We start from the raw sequence: 27,236 nt of genomic DNA on the forward strand, positions 1-27,236 counted from the left end.
GACAAATAGGCAAAAGCAGCAACTAGGAGAAAGAGCATAAATTGTTTGGAATTAGCATGTAATGTTACATTGACATTACAATGTGCAAAACTTGAGGATCTTAGCAAGTTATTTAATGGAGCAAAACCATTTATTACTAATGAAGTTTCACTGTCTTGAAATTAAGGCCTATTTGTCTAAGCAAGGACAGACTAAAGACTTAGGAGCAAAGTACCGACAGAGGCGACAGTCCATTGTGGAAGCCTGTGACAATCAAGCTCGAACTAGACTGTATAATAAATGACCGGTGAGTTTCTAAGACTTTCTACCCTTTCGGATTCTGATTTTGTTCATTGTTGGTATGGACCCTGGCTCAACCTAGAAAGATGAACTCCGCCGTGATTATAGTATGACTTATTCATCAGGACCCAGAAGATTTCATCCTTAACTAATTCATCTTAATGCCAGATTAAGGGAAATTCATTCTAGCACAATCCAAGCAGTGAGCAGCACTTGTTTAATGATGCTGCTCTTAACGATCAGGAAATTACTAAGACTATAACTCCGTAATGGAAATACAAGCAGACATTTCTAACAAAACAAATGTGCTTTCAGGTGAACCTCCATAATAGATGTAAAAAAAGACTATGAAGTTTAAGAGAGAACTGAATAGGATTAAGATGGCCTATACGTTTCAAGATCAAGAAACTTTTTAATGAACATATCTTTTGGCTTTTGATCTGCACCATATTTTATCAAATTTGGTCTGTATGAATCACTACTCGAATACAGTAGTAACATTACAGTACAAACGTGTCCAAATGAACTAGACTGCGTAAAATAACAAAAACATATGTGCATTTTGTTTGTAACTAAACAACCAAAAGCTACAAATATGAACATCAGGCAAACAAAGATCTGCCACATTAAATCTAAAACACATGCTGCCATTTTCGGACAGGAAAAAAAACCTCAAAATTTTTCCAGCAGCAATTACATGCTATCTCTATAGGAAAACAAAAGAGCCTGCAGCTGTACTAAATAGAACCAGCTTAACAACAAAAGGAAGGCGGTCCAGTGTTGTTTTAAGTAGAACGTTACTTTGTTAGCTACTTCTGTGGAATTTCATCCACTGTTGTCGATGATGTTTCTTCACTTTTAATCATGGCATTCTTTGCAAGCTCATAACCTGCGAAATTCATTGCACCTAGGGGAGCAACCCAGAAAAACCTTGGTAGTGCTCCTTTAAAGAATCCAAGGGGGCCTTCATGGCGAAGAATAGAAAATGCAATCATTGAAGTTGATACTGGTAGGCCATGAGGCGCCGTCATCATTCTAGTCTTTAGCACATCAAATGGTGTTGTGACAACAGCAGCAATCCCTCCAGATAGTGCCCCGACTGTGATCGTCTCCCATGCCTCTAATTCCCGACCCAGGACATGCTGAGCAAGCTATTGAGTAACAGAAACAATTCAGCATTTGATAAGATATAACAGAAATATATAAGAGAGTAAATTCTGAATATGACCAAATACTGAGTCATCAGTGTGAAAAGTCCATATGCAACACGGATTTATCATCATATAGTTTGTGATCTGTTCAGGTAAGCTTTGTCACAACATTATCCAATGAGATTTAAAAAGTTCTCTATATCTTTTCAGCTGTGCATATATAATATTAGTATGTACTACCCATAAGATGCCCATTAACAATTGTGAATGCTTAGCATTTCATATAGATATATAATATTTTAATTGCTTATAGAAGAGGGTAGATACCTTTTTGGACTCTGCATATAGCCCCATGCCAGCTACATATAGCGGAACCTCTCGGCAAAGGGTTACACCTGTCCCACGAAAAAATCCCTTGAGACCATCCTGTTGCCAAGTACCCACAATGGCCTCCCCAACATTGTTAAAAAGCCCAGCCTGTAAACGCTGCTTCAGTACCTCACATGGTATTCTAGTTGCAGTGCCGAGGATTGTGCTACAGAATGATGCTAATGATTGGATCTGAACAAGGGGAAATAAGATAGGTCAGAAACCATCCGAAAGAAGATTTCTAAATTTTGTGATGATGTATTGCTGAAAGGCTACTTGCTGACATTTTTCTTGCAAGTACTGTTTTGTGGCATGTGACATCAATCCAAGACATAGGCTACAATTGGATAATATGCATACTTGCAGTCTTGCAATTAGAAAGAATATTAAGTCACAAACAGCAGAACCAAGAGCTGTGAATAGGTAAAACGGACCACAAGCTGGAACCCTTAATCCTAAATAACAGATGTTTCCAACATCAATGCCCCATTTTCATTGTCAGATGCTTCCCCTGATTTTTTTATTTTTTTATTTTTTTTTTGGGAAGTTTTGTAAATAACACCCCTTCAAAACACACTATTTAGAACTGACCACCCCTTTTTTCAATATTAAGAAAATCATCCTAACATATAAAATAAAAAAATAAAAGGTTAGACATCACCACTCTTCCTCTGATTCCGGCCAAATTTCCGACCCGGGGGCCCACAAAACAGCCAGTTTCTTTGTTTTTCAAACCTTGGCCTCCACTTTTTTTTCCTCCCCTTCATTTGAACAACTATGCTCCTCAACAAAACTCCAAATTCACCCATAATTCTCCCAAAATTTCCCTTGTAAAAACAAATCATGCATCATCAATAATTCAATGTCTCCCAGTAAAATGACACTTAGGAACAAAATGGAAGTTGGATACAATTCAAGTTTACCACAAAGTTGGACTGTGTGAAGGAGAGGTCATAAGTCATGAATGTGTAAGTTAGAGATCTTGGAATTGAGAATAGAATAGAGTTAATTATACAAATGAGATAAGCAAGTCCAAAAATTATGCAACAAGGAGAGGAAAAAGACCAACCTTCCAACAAATCACAAAGGAAAATAATCATACACAAAAAGATGTTGAAGTGCGTGAACGAGAGGAATGTTTGTCATGTATTTCTTGGAAGTGGTGGACTGGACCATGATAACTCAAGAGTCTCTATTGTCCTTCTTTCACGGTCCAAGATTTGTAGCATCCAAATACTAAATTTAAAGACTTTTATTGCTAAGATGCCTCTCATGCAACCAAAAAAAAAAAGAGTGGTTGTCCATAACTCCATAAAGGTTGTTTGTCTCTTATCCTCACATGGTTAGACTCAAACACTGGTTACAGGTTGTAAAGTTAAAATATACACAAAAGGTACCTGGTGACTGAGGTAATACCACAATTACCAATAAACACTCTACGACTCAATTCTGTCATTCAAAGAAAATGTATATATATACACAAATCAACAGAAAATATATCAATTCTATATCCATGATAAGCACACTTCAATAACAAAACATAGCATGACAACTGTTTACTTGGAAATATTAGAGTTAAGTTTAGCCTCCAACTGTCTATATGGTGGTTGTTAGAAGAAAAAAAAAATAGTCTATATTGTGCAGCATGTGATGCCTAGGATAACATTAGCACCTGCAGTTCAGGCAGATTTGGAGCGACATTTATTAACACAAGCTTAGTAGCTTCAAACGTTCCAGTTCTTAGTCCATGGCTGCAATACAAGAAGTAAAATCAGAGGATGTAGCAAATAAATGGAAGGGATAAGGGTGACAACTGACAAGCAAGCAGTAGTAACCTAGTAAACTGCCCAAGAATTGCTGGGATGGAACCCCGATATAAGCCTCGAACTCCAATTTCTGGAACTCTTGATATAACTTCGGGAAAAGAGAAAGATGATGTTTGCACACGAGTCTGAAACCAGTAAAACATTGTTAGACACAGTGAGTTCAGCAAAGACAAAATTTCTGAAAAATGTAAAACTAATTTTTTCCCCCATCTTTAGGTTACAAAAAATTTATGACTAGTTAGGAGCAGCCGAGCAGGCAAACTAAAGGACAGAGAGAGAAGACAACAATTCAAAGTTCAAATATGGATAATTGCCTTTATGGTGTCAACTGGATGTAATAAGGATGTTGAGAGCCCAGAGGCAAGGCCACCCGCTAAAGCAGATCGTAAAACACTACCAGTAGGGATTTCCACAGGTGGTGCAACAGGAACTACAGTTGCAGCTTCAAACCAAACATTCCTGCATAGCCCACACGAAGAACATAATGAGTTTCTCCAACTCAATTACACATAATTTTTGGAAAAAAAAAAAAAAAAATCAAAAATTGGCTAGGGTAATTCATGGACTCTACTAACTTCAAGTGGGAAATCCCAAAAAACACTCAACCAAAGAAATCGATCAGCAAAAAGTCTTAAACCTAAACTGTTTGAAATAGCAGAATATCAAACCAACTTTTAATCAGCTCCCCAACACACACACACACATGCGCACACGCAACCCCCCCCCCCCCCCCCCCCACACACACACACACACACCCCACTTTTGAAGCTACGGAATCCTAGACAACTGTTAGAGTAGAAAGAGAGAGAGAAAGAGAGAGTAAAGAGGGCCCGTGTGACCTGAGAAATATAAAGAGAATTTAATAGGTAAAAAGGAAAGTGATGCATCTAAATTGAAACTTCCAATTATAGAAAGTGATGTATCTAAATTGAAATTTCCAATTATAGAAAGTGATGCATCTAAACAAACGGAGGTAGTAAATAAATAAGGGACAAAAATGTAGATGGCCACATAAAGTCTCTTACAGAGTTACAGCCAATAGATCACATCTATCGTAAAGAAAAATCACATAAGGTATCAGCATATCCATGCTTCCATTATAGTTATTTATGAACAGCTAAAAAAAATAACCAAATCAGACCTCCATATGCAACAAGTAACTACAATAATGATTGGCTCTCTCACCGTGGATCATCTTGCAAACGATCAGAAGGTAGCAACATCATAAAATTGCGAAAATGACCATAAGATATGGACCCTCCTGTGTCTGCATTCAAAAATCTCATCATAGCATCTGCATTATCCTCATTTGCAGGAAGCCCAGCATTATTTAAAGATGCTAAAATTTCACTTTTCTGAAGTGTGCCAGACTTGCTCAGGCATAAAGAGGTATAAGCACGAAGAATAGTTGCTTCCCTCTGTTCCATCAACGTCGAAAACTGCTTCCAGCCAAAAGATTTTGCAAATAAGTGACTTCTAGCACGTCGCAGAAATTCTCTCGCATATCTGCGTGGTAGTTTTCTTTTCCTCATTGCTATCTCAAGATCTTCTAGGTTTACCTGGCCATCCCCATCCCTGTCCAACTCCTCAAAAAATCTCCTTCCTGTAAAAAGTTCATGAAATTTAGCTTACAATTACAACCCACCCCCCCCCCCCCCCCCAACCCCATCCCAAAAAAAAAAAAAAAAAAAAAAAAAGAATAGCTGCTCTATTATGGTAGGAAATGCAAATAAGGACTCTGTATAAAACACATAAAACAAATAAAACAAATGAAGTTGTGTAATATAAGCAACAATAACCAGAAGAGGCATAATTATTGTTTAGTTATTCAATTATATTACATATTTGCACATAAAAGGGTAGACAGAGCCACATTATAATAGAAGAAATGATACACTCACAATAGTTATTACCCCTAAGTATACATATACTTTGCTGACTTCTACATACCTTGCTGACTAAAACAGAGCCTGAAATATAAACATGCATCACTTGATCTTAAGTGGAGACTAAGACCATCATCACTCATGGTATAAAAATTTATACCATCCCTCTCTCTCTCTACCACTTTCTCACTCCTCCACATCATCTATACCACAATACAATATACTTTCTCCAAAATTCATCTAACTCATGGTATAAAAAAAGTTTACCACCACACTTTCTCTCTCCTATTTGTATTAATAATACACTTAATTTAATTATAATTATATTTCATTTTATTATTAGAAATAACTAATTAATGTTTGTAAAGTTAATTAAATAAAATAAGCAATTTAGGTAGTAAAAAGCAAATTCGAAAAAGTATATAAAACTATATCAATATGGGTGTCTATGTGTAGATCTTGAAAAATTATGAACAATGGTAATTTTTTCATAATTTTTTTTACTTTATAATTTTTTCTTAAAATGCAATTGAAAAAAAAAATAATAAAAGATACATGATAACCGGCTGGTTGGTTCATGTTTCACGGGGACCAAAGCAAATGTTTACCAGGGGATGGTATATACCATCAAATGGTATAGTTTTATACCACCATTGTAGTAAAAAATTGCAGGTTTTTGATGAGATTTTACACCGTGGTATAAAATTATACCACGAGTGTTGATGCTTAAGGAGTGATAGAAATACAGGGACTGTTCTTCCATGTCAGTCACTATCTTTTGACAACTATATTAGTATTTTGCTTTCTAACAAGACTGTAAGGTCATTGGTGGACTTGAATTAACTTGTATGCATTACATGCACAAAGGCACAACACTAAATCTTAAAATAAAAAAATAAAAAAAATAAATAAAATAAAAAAAAAAAAGAGGAAAGAAAAAAGTTACAAAAACATGTTGATTTCTTCATTTGCATACCCAGAAGATCCAGAAAATGAACACATTTCCAACATATTTATGTTACTATACTGACGACACAGATACACCCTCCTTTTTTTTTTGTTTTTTTATGTGCAAGTGTAACACTTTCCTAATTCGGCTGTATTTTTCAAGTGTCTAAATTTATGATATCTCTCTCTCCACCATGATACATGGAGTAAGGCAGCAGGCATATAACTGTTCCTTTTTTCTTATACTGGCCATACTTCCTTTCATTCTATACCCTTTTACTCTCTTAGTTGTTCTTTTTAAGAATTAGGACATCAATACAAAATTTCACAAATGAAGAATAAGAACATTACAACAAAGAAAACTAGAGCCCAACAAAGACATACACATAAAAATTAACCATTGGCATTACGCAATTGAGATAGATCGACCAGGAAAGGGCACCAGAGTGCGAAACTCAAAAGAGAACAAGAAGGCAGACCTACCACACAGGGCATCCAAAAAAAAAAAAAAAAAACTCTACTCTGGGAAGAGTCTGCCGAATGCTCTCTTCACATGTCCACAACACCCCCAAATTTAAAGTATACATGCCTACTACCAAAGGACTTTCCTCCTTTTATATCTAGATAATGTTGTGAACTTCCTCTATTATTTTTAGTTGTACCATATTGACTTGGCATATTTGTCTATAAGGTAAAAAAATATTTTTAAAGTTGACATTGTTAATATATAAATTGAGACGAGTTCAATAAAATCCCACATGGCAATATTTCCCTTAATATAAATAATCAAAGATGGTGAATATAAGTAGTGAAAAAAGCCCATATGGTACAGCTACAAAAATCGGAGGAAGTTTAACATGCAGTGCATTACACCACCACCTCAAATAGCCGTTTTTATGCATGAAAGATGCAAACTTGCAAGTTGCAACATAAAGTACAGGTAATCTATGACATGCTTATTGGAAGTTAACCATTTCCTCAAATAGTCTTTCCACCAGCTATACACAACATGCTTATTGGAGAAAAGATTTGCTTGGCCTATCAATAACAGCAATTTTATACTAAAATTGAGAACGTTTATAACTGACATAGTTCCACCAACCCCTCATAAGCCTTTACCCTTTCAAAAACCTTTGATTTCAATAAAAGATTAGTAAGTAGAAATCAGCGAGCATTTTTAGTAGTTCACAAAGTCATTATAACTTATATAAGGTTTGGAGGATAAGGCATAAAATAAATCCTCATCCAATATGTATGATATGAAATGTCTACAAACGAGTAAGACTACTAGACATCCATTAATTATGTGAGCTCCCTAGTTCTTAATCAAAAGGAATCCCACAGAGCTACAGAGATGTTTTCAAAGAATTCAGACACAATCTCCTAAAGTCTTGATATCTAGATCTCATTCCTCGAGCCTAAACAGCAATAGGCCTACAGATTAGATCCAAATTCACCAAACAATCTGCCATAGGTTCCCCACCCTTTATACAAACCTCATGATTTTCCACCCTCTATAAACTACAATGAGTGGTGCAGAAGGGATACTGAGCAAGCAAGATTGAACAAGTATATCATGGTCCCACCAACAATATGTACGCCCATTTCCACTCACTTAACAAACAATATACTTCCATGACTTCAAAAACCATAGAAGAAGCTTCTACAAGTATTATATCTTAAACAGACCTCACACTGAGAAAGCATTAAGAAACCTCACAATCTGCCAAGACAGCAAAAAATTTTGATAGTAATCATAGCTTTCAAATTACATCAATATGGACAACACTGTATTCATTTAGAGTTATCTAGGCATATAGATGAATATGAACTAGATGATTTGAAAAACTACAAAACTAATTTGAAATTCCTCCAAATCATTGGATAGGAACAAATGAGGAATCCCCATGCTTCATATAAATGACAACCCTGATCTGCCCCTTCAAGATCACAAAATTCAAAAAAAAAAATCACCACATGCCAATAGAGGCCCACTACCCAGGCAGACAATTCATTGACACCTAAAAAAACAATAGTAGCAGTAATAACACTAATTAAATCGCCTTTACCTAGTTTCACAACCTTCATGATCCATAACCTTGTCCAAGTGATACCAAAGCACTTAAGTGTACTATCATAGTTTCATATTTGCTCCTTCCCTCATCGAAGAGAGGAAATCACCAAACGAGGCAACAAAACTTGTAAATAAGACCAACTTAAGCATCATCCTTTCTCATTGAGGTAACTAAGATTTTTGTGCAGGTTTGTATGTACTAGATCCAAACATGAAAAATAAGAGCTCATATGCAACTATGCATCTATGACTGTCACATACTATAGTTTAACCCTTCGTACACCGATGGGGAAACAAAAAACAACAAAAAAAGAAAAGCAAAAGGATTTAACGTGTGGCTGATAATTGAAGCAGTAAATAGATAATTTAAACATACCTTCAGCCTCAGTGTACCTGAAGAAGTCTTGCACAGAAAACAACTTTTTCTTGTCAGGAATGTCTTTAGAAGAGCGTCCAAGATGAGGCACCAGCTCGATAAGTTCTGAAATCGAAATGGTTGACAGTGTTGATTTCAAGCGCTCGACATTGGAAAGAGGGATATTAAGCAGCCCACTGGCTAGTTTTTGAGCTGTTAAGCCTCCTGAATCCTCACTATTAGTAGTAGACACACTATCATCCCCATCTTCTTTCACTGGAGATGTAACTCCAACAAGGGTAGATGGTGCTCCACCTACTCTTGCAAACTTTAAATTTCCTAAAAAGACATTCATATCTGCCCTCTTACCCTCTAAGATACTAGTCACTGTCTTCCAGTGATCCAAGTGAGAGGGGAATTGAGGTGGGGGTGATGACGATTCATAAAACCTTTCCTCATTTTGTTTAGCAGCATGATCAAGCTTTTGCAGACTCTGTGTTATCTGATCAAAAATGAGAGCTACCACCAGCTCGAGGCTTAAATGCTTCCCTTCATTGCACTTTGTTTCCTCTCTTGGCAACATCATAACAAACATACCCTTTTTCGGTTCATTTGTCTTAAAGTCACATAAATCTGATGATTTTGACGAACGGACACACGAACCCTTTCCCTCATCACTTGTCTTTGAGCACCGTTTCTTTCCTAATTTAAAAGGCGTGGGAAATGCCTGTGCAAAACCATTGAGAAACATCGACCATGTCATAGCAAACTGCAAACAGTTCAAGCACGATCCGTCCTTTTTTCCCCACTCCCTTTCTTTTGGCTTTTCCTTTAACACATTGACTTTAGGATCAGCATTGGCACAATTTGGCGAAAACATGCCCAATATACTCTTTATCGGTAGCTTTATCGATGGTCCTTTTCTCTTATCCTCATTAGAACTACCGTGGGAAGGGGTACTTTTCTTCTTTGACACAGATGAATGAAGTTTACTGTTCTTACTACTAACACCAGCATTGCTAGAACCATTCAACTGCCCTAAAAGTTCAGCATTTCGATTGCCATTCTTGCCCAACCAAGTTAACTCAAACTCCTTAGTTGCCTTTCTAAAACCCGCTTCTAGCGGCGAAAAAGCATCCTTAACAACTTGAATTGAATTAAGTAATGATTCAACAGGGTCGTTCCCAGACACCATCCCTAAAACCCTAAATCTTTAATCCCCTCTATTAATCCAGAATTCAGAAATTACAAATTCAACAATCACAAGTTACAAACCCTTCACAAATCAATAAATTAATGAACTTCAATCAGTAAATACTTTTCAACATCAACATCCAAATACAAGAAATGAGATCTTCCCAGCAAAAATCAAACAAAATAGCAAAAACCCAATTAATTCCAGCAATGGTCGAAGAAATTAATGCAATTCAATCTCAATGTAACAGACTACTGGGATCCATAAACAAAAAACTTCCATTTTTACCGATAAATAATGCTCTAGAACTGCAAAAACCAACTTCTGTTGACAAATCAACAAAATGGGTACACCTGAAATTCAACAAAAACAAAAGGGTATAGCTTAAATCCAACTATTAATTACAGCAAATTGAAGAACGCAAATTATTACAAATTATCAATTTTTTTATCTACTGTGTTAAAGGAGAGAGAAAGAGAAGTACTTACTAGATAAAGTTGAAGATATGAGAGAGAATATCTTATGATGATAAGAATTTGGGATTTCCCAGAAATTTTCAGACAAAATCAAACAAGCAAAAACAAGAATTGTGGTGGCTGGGAGTGAGAGAGATTAGCCCTTTTTTGGGCGTTAATTTGTTTTTATTTTTTATTTTTATTTCTTTCTTTTTTTTTTTTGAAGGAAATATTATTTTATTTTTTCAATTCTATTTTTCTCCACCTTTCTTTTGCTATTTTTCAATTTTCATGCTGGAATAAATCAAAATAGCAAAAACCCAATTAATTCCAGCATGAAAAATATTTTATATTTATGGATAATTGGATAGACATGAAAGTGTAAACATGAAGAGATGACACGTAGGATTGACATGAAAGTGTAAATATTTTATACGTTTGCAGTTTTTTAATTCTCAGCAGCACTCTAACCTCCATGGCTCCATGTTTATCCATTGTGTGATTGATCCATAATTTGATAAGACATGTAATAACTAATAAGGGACTATAGGTCCAAAAGACTTGCGCGGACCTAGTCCTCAATAATATTATTTATTGTGGACCCGAGTTCTATACACACGCAAGTACGCAACTGACTTTATATTAAACATAGTGATCATTATTTTTAACATAGTAACCTTATTTTTAACCTAGTAATCTTTATTAAAACTACTACAACGTTTAATAATATTGTGAACTTGAAATACGACGTTATTACCCTAATTTTAACATAGTGGCCTTTATTATTCATATTGATCAATATATAAAATATTTCATTACAAAAATAACCACTTAGGCCTATATATTACCAAAATGATTTTTATTTCAATACAGTGACTTTTTTTTAATTATAGTGACCCTTTTTTTATTAATAAAACAACCATACTTTCTCTAATGTTAGTGGTCCACAATAAATTAGTGTGAACCAGATCCATTTAAGAATTTGTAATGGGTCCAATTCGGATTGGTCAGTGTCAATTCGGTTGTTTGAATCAAGTTCGATCAAGTCGGGTTAGATTGAATCTATTTCACATTTAAATCATGCTAAATTATTGTATCTTACAAATCGAGATTTAAATTGAGGTTTATTCAGCTAGGTTTCGTATCATGTCGGTTTGACCAATTTTTGACAACTTTAATTATGACAACCACACAATGACTCATTCTATTGTTGTCCAAAAATTGTTTTTTCTACTTTTATTGGTTTCAATGCACATGTTTGATTACATATATATATACTAGTTTTGTGCCCGTGCGATGCCCGAGTTGTTTATTGAATTTTAAGATAAATTTTTAATCTATATGTCAAATTTTAAAACATATCATTGATACAAAATTACTGAGGAATTGATGTGTAATGTAGTAGGACTAATAATAATAATATTGGTGAAAAATATTTTTTGACCATGTCCGAAATGACTCGTGACCCGACCCGATTGACAGGTCTACACACAGTAATAAAATTACATTAGATTCTGAAGTATATTATTTTAATTGATTAGAATATATTATAAATGATGGGTGTGGTACATTTTGAACTAATTCCTTCGCTCCAAAAAAATATTATGATACAAAAAAAAAATTATATGATAATTTATGAGCGTTAAAATCTAATTATTTTTTGAATAAAATTATAATTCAATTTGTACATATGAAATATTGGTATTTTATCGAAAATTTTATCTTAAAATTTAATAGAATTCTAAACTAACTTTTTTATCCTACAAATTTAATTCTATATAACTCTATCATGCGTGGCGCGATACTTGGCGAAAAATTGGAACGTCAAGTGTCGTTGTCTCGTCACCTGGCTAAAAGTTTAGCTTTATATATTAGTTTTTTGCTCCATTGCCAAAATGTGAGTCAAACTTTAAAAACTTTTACCACAAATTCCCGTTGTTCAATAGAAGGAAATTTAGTCATGTGGGATTTTGTTTGGTTCGTCTCATTGTAAAGTTAATTAATATCAACTTTTTACACTACCTCCGATTTTTTTAGTTACAACTTTGGAATATTTTACGGGTTTTTTCACCATATGCCCCAAAGTTTTTTATTTACTCACCATATACCCTTGAACTTTTTTAAATTCATCATATGCCCTTGAGTTTTCACAAAAATACACCATATACCCTTAATGACTAATGATTGTCAATTTGGTCAATCATTAAAGTTAATTATTAATCGAAGCCACCTTAAGTACATTCCCCAACCCCCGAAACCACCCACATTCTTTTTCCCACCCCCAAAACCACCCTAAATTTCCTTTACTTATCCTCAAAATCAATCATATGGTCGATATGGACGGATATAGTTATAGAGATTTGGACTGGTTTCGGGAGCTGGAAAAAGGAGATGAGTGGTTTTGGGATGAGGGGGAGAGATCTAAGGTGGTTTCGAGGTACATTTAACTAAATTCCACTTATCTTATTTTTATTAGGGGTATATAGTGAATTATTGTAACAACTTAGGGGTACATGGTGAATTTGAATTTTCATGGGTATATGGTGAATAAACAAAAAACTCAGGATTATATGGTGAAAAAAACTCTCACAAATAATACCCCAAAGTTGCAACTAATAAAAATCGGAGGTAGTAATTTTTACGCATATGAAAATGGAGATATAAACATTTTAACATGTATCTTGGACACCGCACAAAGTCAAATAGGGCAAAAATAAAGTGATAGAGGGAGTACAATATAGTTTAAGTAAAAGATCCTACAAAATTAACATTTTGAAAATCCCTTTCAAGACTAAGGCCTAATTCTTTTGAGCTTCTGGGCAGGGCAGGGCAGAGCAGAGCAGGGGTCAGCAGAGCAGATTTCAGTATAGCAGAGCCAAGCCGAGCTGAGCAGAGCAGAGCAGATTTCAAGATAGCAGAGCAGATTAAATACTATTATTAATGTTGTTAAATACTACTACTACTATGCTACTGCTACTGCTACTGCTACTGCTACTGCTACTGCTACTACTATTGCTACTACTACTGCTACTACTACTGCTACTACTACTGCTGCTACTGCTGTTGTTGCTACTGCTACTATTGCTGCGCCGCTGCTGCTGCTGCTACTCCTGCTCCTACTACTGCTGCTCCTGCTACTGCTACTCCTCCTCCTCCTACTACTACTACTGCTACTGCTGCTACTACTACTACTGTTGCGACTACTACTACTGTTGCTACTACTACTACTACTACTGCTGCTCCTACTCCTACTACAAAAAATAATAATAATATACAAGGTACTACTTGAAAACAACCTCTTTTCTGTTTAAAATCTTAAAATGTATGAAAAGATTTGAAAAATAATTCAATTCAATAAACTAACAATCAATACCCACATAAACAATGTGATTCTAACATCAAATGTTTATAAAAGAAATTGTTATTATTATTATTATTTATTTTTTTGAAAGAATTATTATAATTAATAGAAATTATTAATTAATAATATTATTAAATATGAATTCTTAATAGTTTGAATTATTAAATATTATTATTGATAATTATTATTATGATTAATTATTATTATGATTAATAAATATTAATTATTATTAATATTAATATTTATTAAAATTATTTTTTTTAATATTAATAAGTATTATAATTATTAATAACAACCATAATAATTAATATTCAATAATAATAATTAATATTGTATTGATGATATAATTTATTAATTATTATTATTTAATATTAATTATTATTGTTGTTATTATTAATTATTTTTTGAAAATAGAGCAGAGCAGAGCCGAGCAGAGCAGAACAGAGCCGAGTAGAGCAGATTTCTTTTGAGCAGAGCATAACAGATTAGATTTTATTTGAGCAGAGTAGAGCAGAGCAGAGCAGCTCTAACAACGGGGCCTAAAGTTCTGTTCACATTTACTTAATTTCAGTTCAGTTCCGTTCAATTCAGCTCCTAATTTCCCTCTCTCATAAAATATTCACTTCAGTTCAGTTCAGTTCAGTTTCAATCAGTTCAATTCAGCTCAATTCAGTAAATGTGAATAGACCCAAAGCCAAAAACATCCTTTATATGTGTATAAATAAATAAATAATAATAATAATAATAGTAGTAATAATAGTAGTAATAGTAATAATAATAATAATAATAATAATAATAATAATAATAATAATAATAATAATAATAATAATAATAATAATAATAATAATAACATGATACTCCCTCCCCTTATTTAAGTGTTCCGCTTATGCACCACTTTGACCAATGTTTGCGCTTTATTATACATAAGATTAAATGTGGTCATATGACTATATGAGTACATGTTAATTAAATACTCCGTATTAGGGGTAGCAATCGTAATAATTTATCAGTTTTAAGGGTAGTAATTTTGTAATTTGTAATTGACATGGGTCATTATTTAAGTAATACTCCCTTCGTCTTTTTTTTTTTTGCTCCATTTGAGTTTTTACAACCTTTAAGACGTGTCTTAAAGTGTATGTAACTCAATTTCTATATGTATAAAAAAATATACATACATAAATATATAATGCGACGAATCCAACAAGACCCCACTTGGCTATTATATCTTATAGCCTTATAGATTAATGAGAATTTATGCGCAAAGTTTGTAAAGTTGACCCAACAAAAAAATAAGGACAGAAGGAATAATTAACAATTTTTCAAAAAAATAAAAATAAAAAATAAAAAATAAAATTACTAAATTAGTGAAAACTTTTAGGAAACTAGGGCGGTTCTACGCGCTCAACGCACGCGAAGTAATGTAGTGTTGCTAGTGTGTGAGATCGGAAGTGTGTCTTCTTTTGGCTAATTTGTAAGTTTATTTAGTTAATTATGAAAAAATGTAGATTAATTAGTGAACGTACATGTTGATAAATTGAATTGCATTTAAAATTAGAGTAAATTTCATGAGTAAGTTTATGCGCACTTGGTTATTAAACATTTAGCAATTATATATTTTTATAAATATGAATATATAAATGAGACTTTATGATTAATTTCTAATGACTGAGGATATAAAATGGGTAAAAAAAAATGATAATCCGAAACCAAAAATGTGTTTTTTTAACTCGTAATTATAACGGAAAGCCAATATTAGTAATCATACCTTGGATTAAAAATCGGTTAGACCCAATATAAAATAAATAACAGCAACATATCTTCATTAAGCCCAAATGATCATGTATTAGAAGTATTTTTAGCCCATCACAAAGTGACCCACCTCAAGAATTAAACCTTAGAAACGATCAAGTCTGAAAGGATTTTTTTTAAGCTTAAAAACGAATTGAAAATCTATATTTGATACTTGTATAAAAGAAATGTCATTTCTTGCAAATCAATAATGTCATAAAAGTAATCCAAAGGACATGTTAACTATCTCAGTTAATATTTCATTATAGACAAACTGATTCACTCAGAAACCGTAACTCCAAGAGACCAAGAGTAAACATTAAATTGCTAATTCAATAACTACAATTTAAGTTCCGTCATTAAAAAAATCTACAAGTTAAGTACTCCGTAAATAAATATATATGAGATCAAAGAAAAATTACATAGACATAACTCCCAACAAATACATACAAGTATATCTGTACATGTAACAAACCAAAGTCACCCTTCTTTATTAACTATATATAGAATAAAAAGAGAGTACATATCCTGTATCTATCGTACGAATAAATACGATCACTCTATGAATAGATAGAATACTATGACCTCGCACCGTTCACAACATCCCTCATCCCTTGCATGTCACTACATGCAGCTCCTCCATGTGGTGTAAGAGTAGAGACACTGGTCCCCTTCGGTCAAGATTAATATGCTTTCATCATAGTTATGACACCTTAACTCAAATTCATTGCACAAGAAAGAACACAAAATCTCAATCATTAAAATGCATTATAAAAGTTTTTAACAGTATGAATGAGAATCCAGCTTAGTCTTGTCTTCTTCTCTTCCATGATGGTGATTAGTTGTGGCTGATAATGTTCCATTATGCAATTTACCCTTTTGTTTGCAGAAAATTTAGTGCATATAAGAAAATTATTAAATTAATTAAGAAAGCTAAACTAAATTTACATAGATCGAACAATATTTACTACTCCCCTGGTATGAATAGTTCTCTCTCTACCCATAATTTAATAATTATTCTACATCACAATTATCGTTGATTTCTCATCTCCCATAACCAAATTAAACTTTCCACTGCAAGTAAACCAAACCAGCTTAAACCGTGCATATATATAGACTAATTCAAAGTTCCTGTTTTCTGGCATCCTGTTAAGTTCTTCAAGTATGGTGTTTCCGGTACCCATGTTGTTCCTGATTCTGCTGTAAAATCCACTCTCAACTTCTCATTTTGTCCAAAAAAAAAAAAAAAAAAAACCCTCTAAACTTCTCATTTACTTCTTAAGCTCCACAATATACAGGCTTAACCCAAGTTTTCACTTGGGTACTTCTCAACTTCTCAATGATAAAGGACCTTTTAACTTCTCATTTACTTCTCATTCGAGTACTTCTCAATGCATTCTTGGATGACAGGCTTAACCTTTTGTAGCCATCTTAAACCAAACCAAACCAGCTTAAACCAAGCATATACATTGAACAATCTCCTTTGGATCAGTCCAATCATTCTAATAAACCCCATGGTTTCGAGCTCCCCAAGTAGCTTGGGAAATTACCATAACCCATTTCTTATCTTCCTCGCTCAATGGCTTTACACACTGCATAACCCAATCAAAGAAAGGCTGTCTGCGTCCCTGCACCAGTCCACCAAACCTACTCTCTTCCCAGGCATGTCTCTTCCTACTCTCCCTTAGACCTTATACTTTAGACCCTAGACCCTATCCCTCTATATTTCTCTTTTTTCATTTGGGACCAATATCCTACAAACTTCTAATTATATAGCGAGCTAACCCTTGGATACTCATGTCTGACATGGGTACCCAAGTTTGAGTAATGTAGCTTGCTAGCAAAAAACTCACATCATTGACATTAACATCGCATGAACGTGATGAAAACTGAGTAGGACCTTGTTGGTACTTGGTAGTACAGGTAGAACCACTTCCACTGTAAGGGTAATTAGCTTCACCACCAACCATTGTTTATGACCCGCTTGAACGCGTTGTCCATGTAACCCCCATCACAACTATCATCATCCTTGTCTTAATCTACAAGCTCCTGCTCTGAGTGATGAGTTCTTTCTTATTGATCGCGTTGATTCCTTCAATGGCACCAATAGAAGAGAATGCCCAGAAGCTTCCTGTATGTATATGTCATGGAATATGTAATAGCTAAATTACATAAGCATATCATCTGCCGACATTACTATGCTTACACAACTTCATGACATTTGATGGAATTTTCTTGTTGTAGTACCTAGTAGTGCATAATATGATATACTTCGTATGTTGTTTTACACCTTATACGAAACAATAGCCTTTATCAGATAATTTTCTATTCTAATTTATAAAAAGCATAGGTTATTCCAGATCAGAGACTTCTTGTATTTACTACCAGGCAAGCTGTATGCCCTGAGTTGAAATTGAGAGGCACAAGGGCAGTCGTTTCGTATTGATTTAAAAGCTATTGAAAATAATTTAAGTTCATTGGACTAATGAAACACTTTGATTGAAGACAGGTTTGAAGTTAAATGTTTTCTAGCAAATCACCATAATGAATACCATCCCATATTCCCATGTAAACTTCAGTAACTTATGTGCTAATTAAGATCTTGGATTTCACTAAGTCAGCACTAACAAGTTCAAAATATTGAACTATAAAATAATAAGAATCAATTAAATTATAAGACAGAACTTGAATGTGTATGAATTATGTATGTCCATGGTCTCAGGCTCTCAGCTATACCTATATTTCATGGATTATGTATGTCCAGCAGAAAAAAATCTGGATGAACTCCCAAACAGTATTACTCATATGGTCATAATCTCTTCTGCAATTAGATTCAATTATTATCCGATCACAGTATTTTCCAGATAAAAAGTTTGATAAACCAACCTCTGTGTTATAAAGCATTATCTAAAGATTAATTCTGCATATATATGACATAAAAAAAAATAAAAATAAAAAAGACAATTTTCCCATCTCTAAAGGGAAAGACTATAGTTCTTCCGCTATAGGATAAAAGTCTCAGGAGAAGGATATTACTTTAGCATTAGATCATGCATAACACCCATTATCCAGGTGTAACGCTCGAAAATTTAATGCTGATAGAATGCACATGATTCGTCTCTTCAGCAAAGCACAAAAATCTAAGACAATTTAGGTACAATTCGAAAGACAAATCTTACTTTCTTTCTTCTTTTCAGATGCCTTCTTAGCTGTCTCTCTCTCATCTGCAGCCTTCTTCTCTTCCTCGGTTTCATCACCAAAGAGAACCATATCATCGTCATCATCTTCAGCCATTGCTTCCTGCAAATTTACAAAAAAAAGGGTTTCATAAGAGAACCATAATACTATCAAACAGTGACAAAGGGGAAAAAACCATAGGCCATAAAAAAATGACATTGAGATTGCAGCACTTTCAGATTAAAACCAGTTATCTTATAAACAATTTTATTTAAAGCCATTTTTTTTAACTTTCTTTTAATCATGAAAGAAGAGAACATATACAAAATCATACGTGTAATTTCATTCATATTGCTCATTTGTTATCATTTGAATTCTATAGATCATGCAGGTTCTTTATTTAGTGACTAATTGAATCTCACAGGATTTTGATGAGTAAACAGTAAATTATACAAAGTTATTTGTTTTTGTCAACAGCCATAGCAAGTATAATTAGTACCATTTCTTACCCTAGTGCATCACATGTTACAACCATCTTTGTTTCAAAGACAACTAAAGAAGTGCAAATAAATTCAAGAACAAACCTTGTTTTCCTCAGCAGGAGCAGCAGATGCAGCTGGAGCTCCCTGGGAAGAAAATCTCACACAGGCAGCTTGGCCAGGGAAACTGTCACATATAATGAAAAAATTAATAAATGATCAGATGTTGAATCATTCTTGAGAGCTCCAAAAGAATGAAAAAATTCTGGAGAATTTCTATATAAGACGAAACAAGCTGACAAAATAAAATAGCACAAAAGGATAGGCAAGCAGGGGAACAATCGGAACATTTCAAATTCACACCTCTCAACATACTAGGCCACAAACTACTTAAACCGTTAAATTTTGGATCTACCCACATTCTTAGTTTTAAAAGGCGCAAGGCGCACCAAGGCGCAAATGGTCCTTGCAGCCTAGGCGCGAGGCGCAAGGCGAAGGCGCGAGGCGCGAGGCGCAAGGCGAAGGCGCGCGCCTTTTGTATGCAAGGCGCATGTATTTATATATTTATTTCAAATTATATTTTACTTTGATTGTACTTGATACCAATTAAAAAGATTCATAATAAATTAAATAATGATATATGTATATCTAAGGTAGTCTGAATTTGAAAAAACGTCCACCATTCTTCAAAATATAACTTAAACCTTAGTTATTTTCCTCGAGGCGCAAAGGCGCACCTTACCCAAGGCGCACGAGACGCGCGCCTTCCGTAGGTGTCTGAGCCTCGACTAGCTAAAGCCCATTTCCCAGAGGGCCCGAGGCGCGCTTTTTAAAACCAAGCCGGCCACATTACCTTAATGGTTGAAATGTAAAACTCAAATTAGTGATGGATTGTTGGACTTAATAATTTTGATGATGACACAACCTCACTTACTTACAAACTAATAAGTGCTTGATTGTTTAAGTGTGTACTCAGTTGTAAAGACCAGGAGAATTAAGCGTCTTGTAAAGATACCATGAGGAACAAGAAGACCAGAACAGGCTATCCATAAAGAAGAGTTCCTTTGCAGGAACTAACTGGTGCTTCAGAAATGAAGACTTGAGAAAAGAAGGTTCCCCTTAAGGAACAGAAGCTTCAGAGAAGAAGCTTCATCAGAGAAGAGAAGTTCCTTCCAAGGAACAGGAAGCATCGGAGTAGAAGCTTCATCAGAAGACATGAAGACTAAATATATTTTTATATTTTAGGATATGTGTAAGTATAAGAAATTAATTACACTAAAAAATTCTGTGTGGAATTGGTCTTAGGAGAAAATATTGTGCATGCTAGAAATTAGGAAATTGGTTAAAGTGTTAAACGTCTATCTTTTCTCAACTAAAAAGATTTTATTTTATTTTCTGATTTTCGAAAATATCTTGTGCAAAAGGATTTTATTATTTTCGAAAATATCTTTTGTAAAATAAAATCACCATGTTTTCCTTATCTTGCGGCTTACTCCCCATGTTCTTCTTCAAGGCATGGCCTTGCACATTAAGGAGTTCATGGTTCCTTAATTTAAGGGACATGATCTTCTTAGTGGGTTGGAGTAGTGGCGTAGTGGTGTTGCTGCACAAAGATGATTTTCCAAGGCGTTTGCAATCTATAAATAGCTATTGATTTCTGTTGAAAAATCTCAACCTTGCTCACACAAGTTTTCTAGCTTTTATTCGAGTCAAGTGTCAATTCCACACAAGTTAATTAGAGTGTTCTTAATGTTCTTATACTAGAGTTTTTTTTTCTTTCGAGTTGTAATTTGGGGAATGGGAAAGTTTGAGTGAACTTTTGTGTATGAGAAAGAGAAGTAAGAAGGAGAAGTGAGAAAGAGAATAGAGAACAGAGAAAGAGAAGAGAAGAGTGACAAGTTGGGTGACTTGTTCCTCGGGGTTTCAAGTTCGTAGAGGAACTTGAAGTTTGAGTCTTTAGTTTGTAATAGGACCATTTGCCCTATTCTAGTGAAGATTCTTTTCCCAAAATCCCAAGTGGTCGTGGTTTTTCTCCTTGTTAGGGCCAAGGAGTTTTCCATGTAAAAATCTCTCTTGCATCTTTTAGTTCCTTCAGTTAATCTTTCTGTTCCTTTAGCTTACTTAGTTTTAATTCCGCAAAAAGTTTGGCTAAACTCTCATACTACAATTCAACCCCCCCTTCTTGTAGTATTCTTTGAAACAACATGGATACTTATGGGATAATAACCCAGTCCTAAAATAAATTGGAAGAACATTTTGACTTTCGGGAAAAGGGAAAAAAAAAAAAAAGAAAAAGAAAAAGAGAAGGGGGGGGGGGGAATAGCAATCCTGTGAATTTATTAGAATATTCTTAGTACATAACTAACACTATCCCCCTGTATACTTAGATACTTACAATAGTTTAACTTTTGATTACATTTTCTTACTAATATAGATATAATTAAAAACCAAATATTATTGTGAAATATGTTGTTAGACTAATCTCACTCAATACATGACTTTCTAATATCAATGTTGCTTATAGTTTTAATTAATATACAGTTGCATAAATTTATAGAAAGGAGTGTATGTGTGGTAGTTAAATTGTTGCAAGAATTAATGAATAAAAGGACTATATTGACAACATTATCTTCTACATCTATAATTCTATATGATGATAAGTCATGCTGTTATAACTTAAAGCAATGTCTCCTTCACCTGAATTTCACTAAATTTATCTTCTCTAAACTTATCAGCCCTAAACTTATATTATCTGAAGTTATACAAACTTATTTTTTCTGAACTTATTAAGTATCAACTCTAAACTTCTCCTATCCGAACTTAGCTTATAGTGAACTTTGAATAGAGCTTTGAGAAACCTAAATATACTTCACAATGTAACAAGAGCTCATATAAAATGAGGTAAAATGATGACATAGCTAAATTAAAGATTTTTTTTTTAATTTATTGAATTGAGCTCTGCTAGTAGATATTAAAAAGTACTCCCTCCATCCCATAATATAGTTCTTGTTTGTGTTTTTCAAAGTATTTAAGAAATAGGAGAAGAAAGTGGATAAAGTACATTAATAAATGTGAAAAGTACCATCATAGACAAAAGTTAGAGAGACAAAGTGGGAAAAAGTACAAGGCATGTGTAAAATTTAAAGGTAAATTAGGAAGTACAATGAATAAAGTTAAAAAAAAAAAAAAGGTGATGGCATAATAGTCTTTACAAACTATCCAAAAATAGAAACAAGAACAACATTTTGGTTCTCCAAAATAGGAAAACAAAAACTATATTATGGGACGAAGGGAGTATAAAGCAAAGCTTTGATCTAGGGAGTTCAAAACTAGACTAAGCTAGCAGCAAATTAATTTATTGCCCCTTTTGGACCCTACATTTTAGGTTAAGTTAATATTAGACAATTAGTTTTGCAAAGTACAGTAGCTTTTACAATAACCTAGCTTACAATAACATTAGACAAATTAGTTTTGCAAAGTACATTAACTTAGACAATGCACCATTGCTTAGTTAATTTTTCTACTTGTACTAGATTTTTAGCTAACTAGTCATGCATAGACCTTAGTACCAATGCACCATTGCTTAGTTAAAAACTTCACAATGTGAAAGGGGAAAAAAAAAAGAAAAATAGGGTAAATAACATTAGACAATTAGTTAGCAATGTAATTTTTACAATAATCTAGCTTACTGGTACGTTTTCAGTCTTTCAGCTAATTTTTAAACTTGCATTAGATTTAATGTTCAGCTAACTAAATGTGCACAGACCTTAGCACCATTGCTTAATTATAAAATTTGTGATAGAAACTTATTAGCCCATGCAAGCAAACCTTTAATAGCATAATAATCTAAAAGTTATCACAACTACCTTATACAAGAGCCGCTTCCCTCCTGGTCATCTTGGGTTGAAAACCACCTTCAAAAAACTTTCGAGGTCTTGATGGACGTGCCTTGTATGCTTGCCAAGCTTGAATTCCATATCTACCAGCAAGAGCAGCAGCGGCAACAGTCATCCCAGCAATTAAAGGAGCTGCCTGGAAACATTCAGCATTTAATATCAAACTCTAAAGTTCACAATAAGAATGCTTCTCGAGGGGCAATAACTTCAAATCTCAAACAACCAATGTCCAAAAGGTTCACATTACGATGGAATTTTCAAGAGTACACAAGTCCCAGCTGCCAAAGAATCCATGACAGACACATATATTCTAATCAACACAGTCGCTCAACAAGTTCAATCTTCAAACTATATAAATAGTATACAACAATTTCGGGAGCATGCTTTGAAACTTCACACATGAAAGCACAAAATTTCAAAATGCTAATAGCATGATATAAGAACAAAAAAGGAAAACATTACTTTTAAAAACCCAAGACTCAGAAAGATCTATATAATGCAAGAAACCCTTACTTTTATCAAACAACAACAATTGTTATATTTAAAATAGGTTCTCTTACACTGAATATTCAATAATCTATTTCGTCGAAGTGTCTTTCAAGTAAAAATCAATATCTTCATCACAAAATAGGGAATGTAGCACAAGATGTTCAGTAACCATACTGCTAAGCAGATATAACCAGCGATCAAAGTTTTTGGTTACTTTGCAATGAACAGATATACTGAATATGTACTAAGCTAATCAAGACAGCAAGTATACAATTCGTTCCTATGTCCTTGAACCCAAATAAAAATGATTATAAAGTAGTAAAACCCATAGCAATTGTAGAATCATACAGCCTATAATGCCTTTCACAAGATTTGTCCTTCTTTCTTATTCTCTCCATTTGTTTAAGAATTGGTTATGGGTATGATTTCTATTCCCTTCACGGTCCAACCTGACCGACCCGAATCCACTGATGCCATACCCCTCTCCCAAAACTAATATTGCATACCCCTCACTACCTGATCGAACGTAGTGAGGTGGAGATTGTACTTGATGTGGTTGATGCTATTAGAGCAGAAGCTCACAATTCATTCAACTCAAACCTCAACTACTTCAACAGAAAATCCGAGGTTTACAGCTAAATTTACAGCTTATAACATCGACAAGATCAAAATAAGTGTACAATTTACATAATATTCTCATAAATTACACATGAGTTGCAGGCACAAAACTAATTATTCCAAATTCAACCCAAAATGGGAAGGGAAACCCCAAACCCCACATCAACAAAAACAGAACAAGTTGACACCAATTGAAAACCGAGAAAAAATACCCAAATCAACAGAAGAAGAACAATCCCAATATAAAACTTCCACAAACAAATCAACCAAATTCTTATAACCCCTAAAAAAACGATGTTTTTAACAAAAACCCTACAAAACAAAGCAACAAACAGTTAAAATACTACACAAAACCCTCCACAAATCTTCTGCAGAAGTTAAATTCATGAAGAACCCATTAATTTTAACTTACAATCACAACAATTTATCAAACAGCTGCAAATTTATCTATCATAATTCATTACCAATTGATTGAACGAACAATTCAAATTGCAACAAAAGCAGCTAAAAAATTTAACAAAAAAAAGAAAAGGATTAAATGAAAAGGGATTACTAACCATTTAGTTTATGATGAATCTATTCAAACAAAAGCTTTGGATTTGCAGTCTTTGGTTTGTAAAATTGTACTCCGTAAAATTCATATATTGTGTTTCTGGGAAACAGAATTAGGCCTAAAATTTGATTTTATTTTTCGAGTTTTGTGCTAGAAAGTTCAATGTCAATTGTCAAACTACCAATGTCTGTTTGATGGGCATCAATTAAATTTGTGACAATCGTGAGTAGTGTGGCCCAAAAAAATTATTAAGATCTCTTTCAGCACATATTCTTAGGTGTAACCTCCTACACCTCATATTCTTAGGTGTAACCTCCTACACCTAGAAATAGATGTCACTGCTCAAAACGCAGGAGAAACTATGTGAAACGCAGCCCACCTATTTAGTGTTCTCTAATGTTTCTTCCCGCTCAAGTTTCTTAGTTTCCTTTTAAAAAAATTTGGTTTCTTCTTTTCCAATTCTCTCTCTTCTCCTATATTTCCTAATTCTCATCAAAGTTTTCCATAAAAATTTTCATTATTATAGTTTGTTCTCTGTTTTTTTCATGGAAAATTTAATCTACATTTATTCTCCTTCTTTAATTTCTTTTTCCTCTGTTTTTTTCTGGAAAAATTATCCTCTGTTTTGCGATTGCATCTGTTTCGATTGGATAAATATGGAATTGGTTGTTCTCGACGAAGGCATCGTCAATGCAGGTTAGTTGCTTGATTTTGCGATTTGTAATTAGATTTTTTTGTTAGTTTCAATTGTAATTGTGTTTTGTATGATTTTAGGTTAGCTTCGATTAGTTTCGATTGATCGGTTATTCAATTTCATCTGATTGTTGGTTATGTTCGATCAATTTGATGTATTATGTATAAATTTCTATTTCTTATGAGCTGATTAATTTTGATTAATTTCATATGATTTTCTACATTTTTTTTTTATCAATGAACATAATCATGCAAAATATGAACATATGCATAGGTTCCCTTAAATGTGAATATTACCTTTTCAAAAAGGGAATATAGGCATAAAAAATATGAACATTTGTATTTCATAAAGTAAACATAACAATTCAAAATATGAACGTAAGCATTTGTTTCCTTAAAGTGAATATAAGCATTTAAAAGGTGAATATATGCGTAAATAATATAAACATATGTATTTAATAAAGAAAACATATGCATAAACAGATTTAATGAGAATATTTCATGAACAACAAATATTTACTATGAATATTTACATCATGAACAAATAAAATATTATTATGAATATAAGGCATTTAATTATGAACATAAAAAATTGAAGAAATAAAAAATAATATGATTATGAAACATATGCATCATAAGTATTAAATGTGACATATGCATTGGTTCATTTTTGAATGCGTATGAACATAATTAAGCATTTTAGAAAGTGAACATATACATAAAAAATATGAACATATGGATTTAGAAAGTGAATATATGCATTTCAGAAAGATTACAAGGATTCAAAATATGAACATAAACATCTAAGAAAGTGAACATACGCATAAAAAATATGAACATATGTATTTCAGAAAGTGAACATAAGTATTCAAAATATGAACATAAGAATATTTCGAACAATAGAGTATCGAACAATATCCAAACAGGTTTCAAAAAAAAAAAAAAACAATATCCAAACAAAATTAAGTGATAAACATATAAATTCAAACAAAATTAAGTAAAATTTAAAATTAAGTGATAAACATATAAATTCAAACAAAATTAAGTAAAATTTACATTAAATTGCCTTTTTAGGGAGAATTTGTTTGATTTTTCATCTCATCACAAATATTCATGGTTGTTTTGAAGAGAGAGTGAATTGTGTTTGATTGTTAGAGGGAGAAAATCAAAGAGATGAATAATAAATTTCAGAAATTTAAATTTAAGAGTGACGTTTTTTTTTAAAAAAAATTAATAGCCGTTGAAAGTGATGGTTGAGTGGGCTGTAATAACATATGTTCATTTTTTGGGTGGGCTCATTTTGGTTTGGGGCTTTTTTAATGGGGCACGTTTGAAATTGGGCTTGTGGGTTGATGTTGCATCTAAAATAGGTGCACATGGATGCATCTTAGACCTATTGCTCTTTCAGGGCCCTGAAATCCCTTTCTTGGCCTTCCGGGCTCATTTAAGAAAATAGTTCTCGGGGTCTGTTCTCTTACCCTTACTCGTTCTGGAATAAGTGCAATAGTTTAACTGTTATGTATGAAGTGTCGGTTAATGTATGAAAAATAAGTCATTACTTGATGTACTCTATATTATTTATTGTTTATTGGAGAAAATTATAAATAAAATTGATATTATGAAAATACACATTTACATACCAAA

The 27,236-nt window shown here is 33.4% G+C and overlaps 1 protein-coding gene and 1 long non-coding RNA gene across 2 annotated transcripts; both read right to left on the reverse strand.

Annotated features, from left to right (window-relative positions):
* Nucleotides 1–793: 793 nt before the first annotated feature.
* Nucleotides 794–10,850, reverse strand: LOC145641926 (calcium-dependent mitochondrial ATP-magnesium/phosphate carrier protein 1-like). The gene is made up of 8 exons (XM_081692958.1): nucleotides 10,572–10,850; nucleotides 8,910–10,436; nucleotides 4,811–5,228; nucleotides 3,940–4,084; nucleotides 3,635–3,750; nucleotides 3,472–3,550; nucleotides 1,758–1,991; nucleotides 794–1,430 (listed from the first exon to the last, which is right to left on the reverse strand). Exons 2-8 carry the CDS (start codon nucleotides 10,081–10,083, stop codon nucleotides 1,089–1,091), a joined length of 2,508 nt encoding a protein of 835 aa, XP_081549084.1. The 5' UTR covers nucleotides 10,084–10,436; nucleotides 10,572–10,850; the 3' UTR covers nucleotides 794–1,088.
* A 5,304-nt stretch (nucleotides 10,851–16,154) lies between these two features.
* Nucleotides 16,155–25,147, reverse strand: LOC145641927 (uncharacterized). Its single transcript, XR_014115590.1, has 5 exons — nucleotides 24,904–25,147; nucleotides 23,210–23,375; nucleotides 19,449–19,530; nucleotides 18,867–18,987; nucleotides 16,155–17,818 (listed from the first exon to the last, which is right to left on the reverse strand). It is a non-coding gene; the product is annotated as an uncharacterized LOC145641927 (long non-coding RNA).
* Nucleotides 25,148–27,236: the final 2,089 nt, after the last annotated feature.

The sequence above is a fragment of the Chenopodium album genome, chromosome 8 (assembly GCF_948465745.1).
Source record: "Chenopodium album chromosome 8, dcCheAlbu1.1, whole genome shotgun sequence".
In the NCBI taxonomy this organism is placed as follows: Eukaryota; Viridiplantae; Streptophyta; class Magnoliopsida; order Caryophyllales; family Amaranthaceae; genus Chenopodium; species Chenopodium album.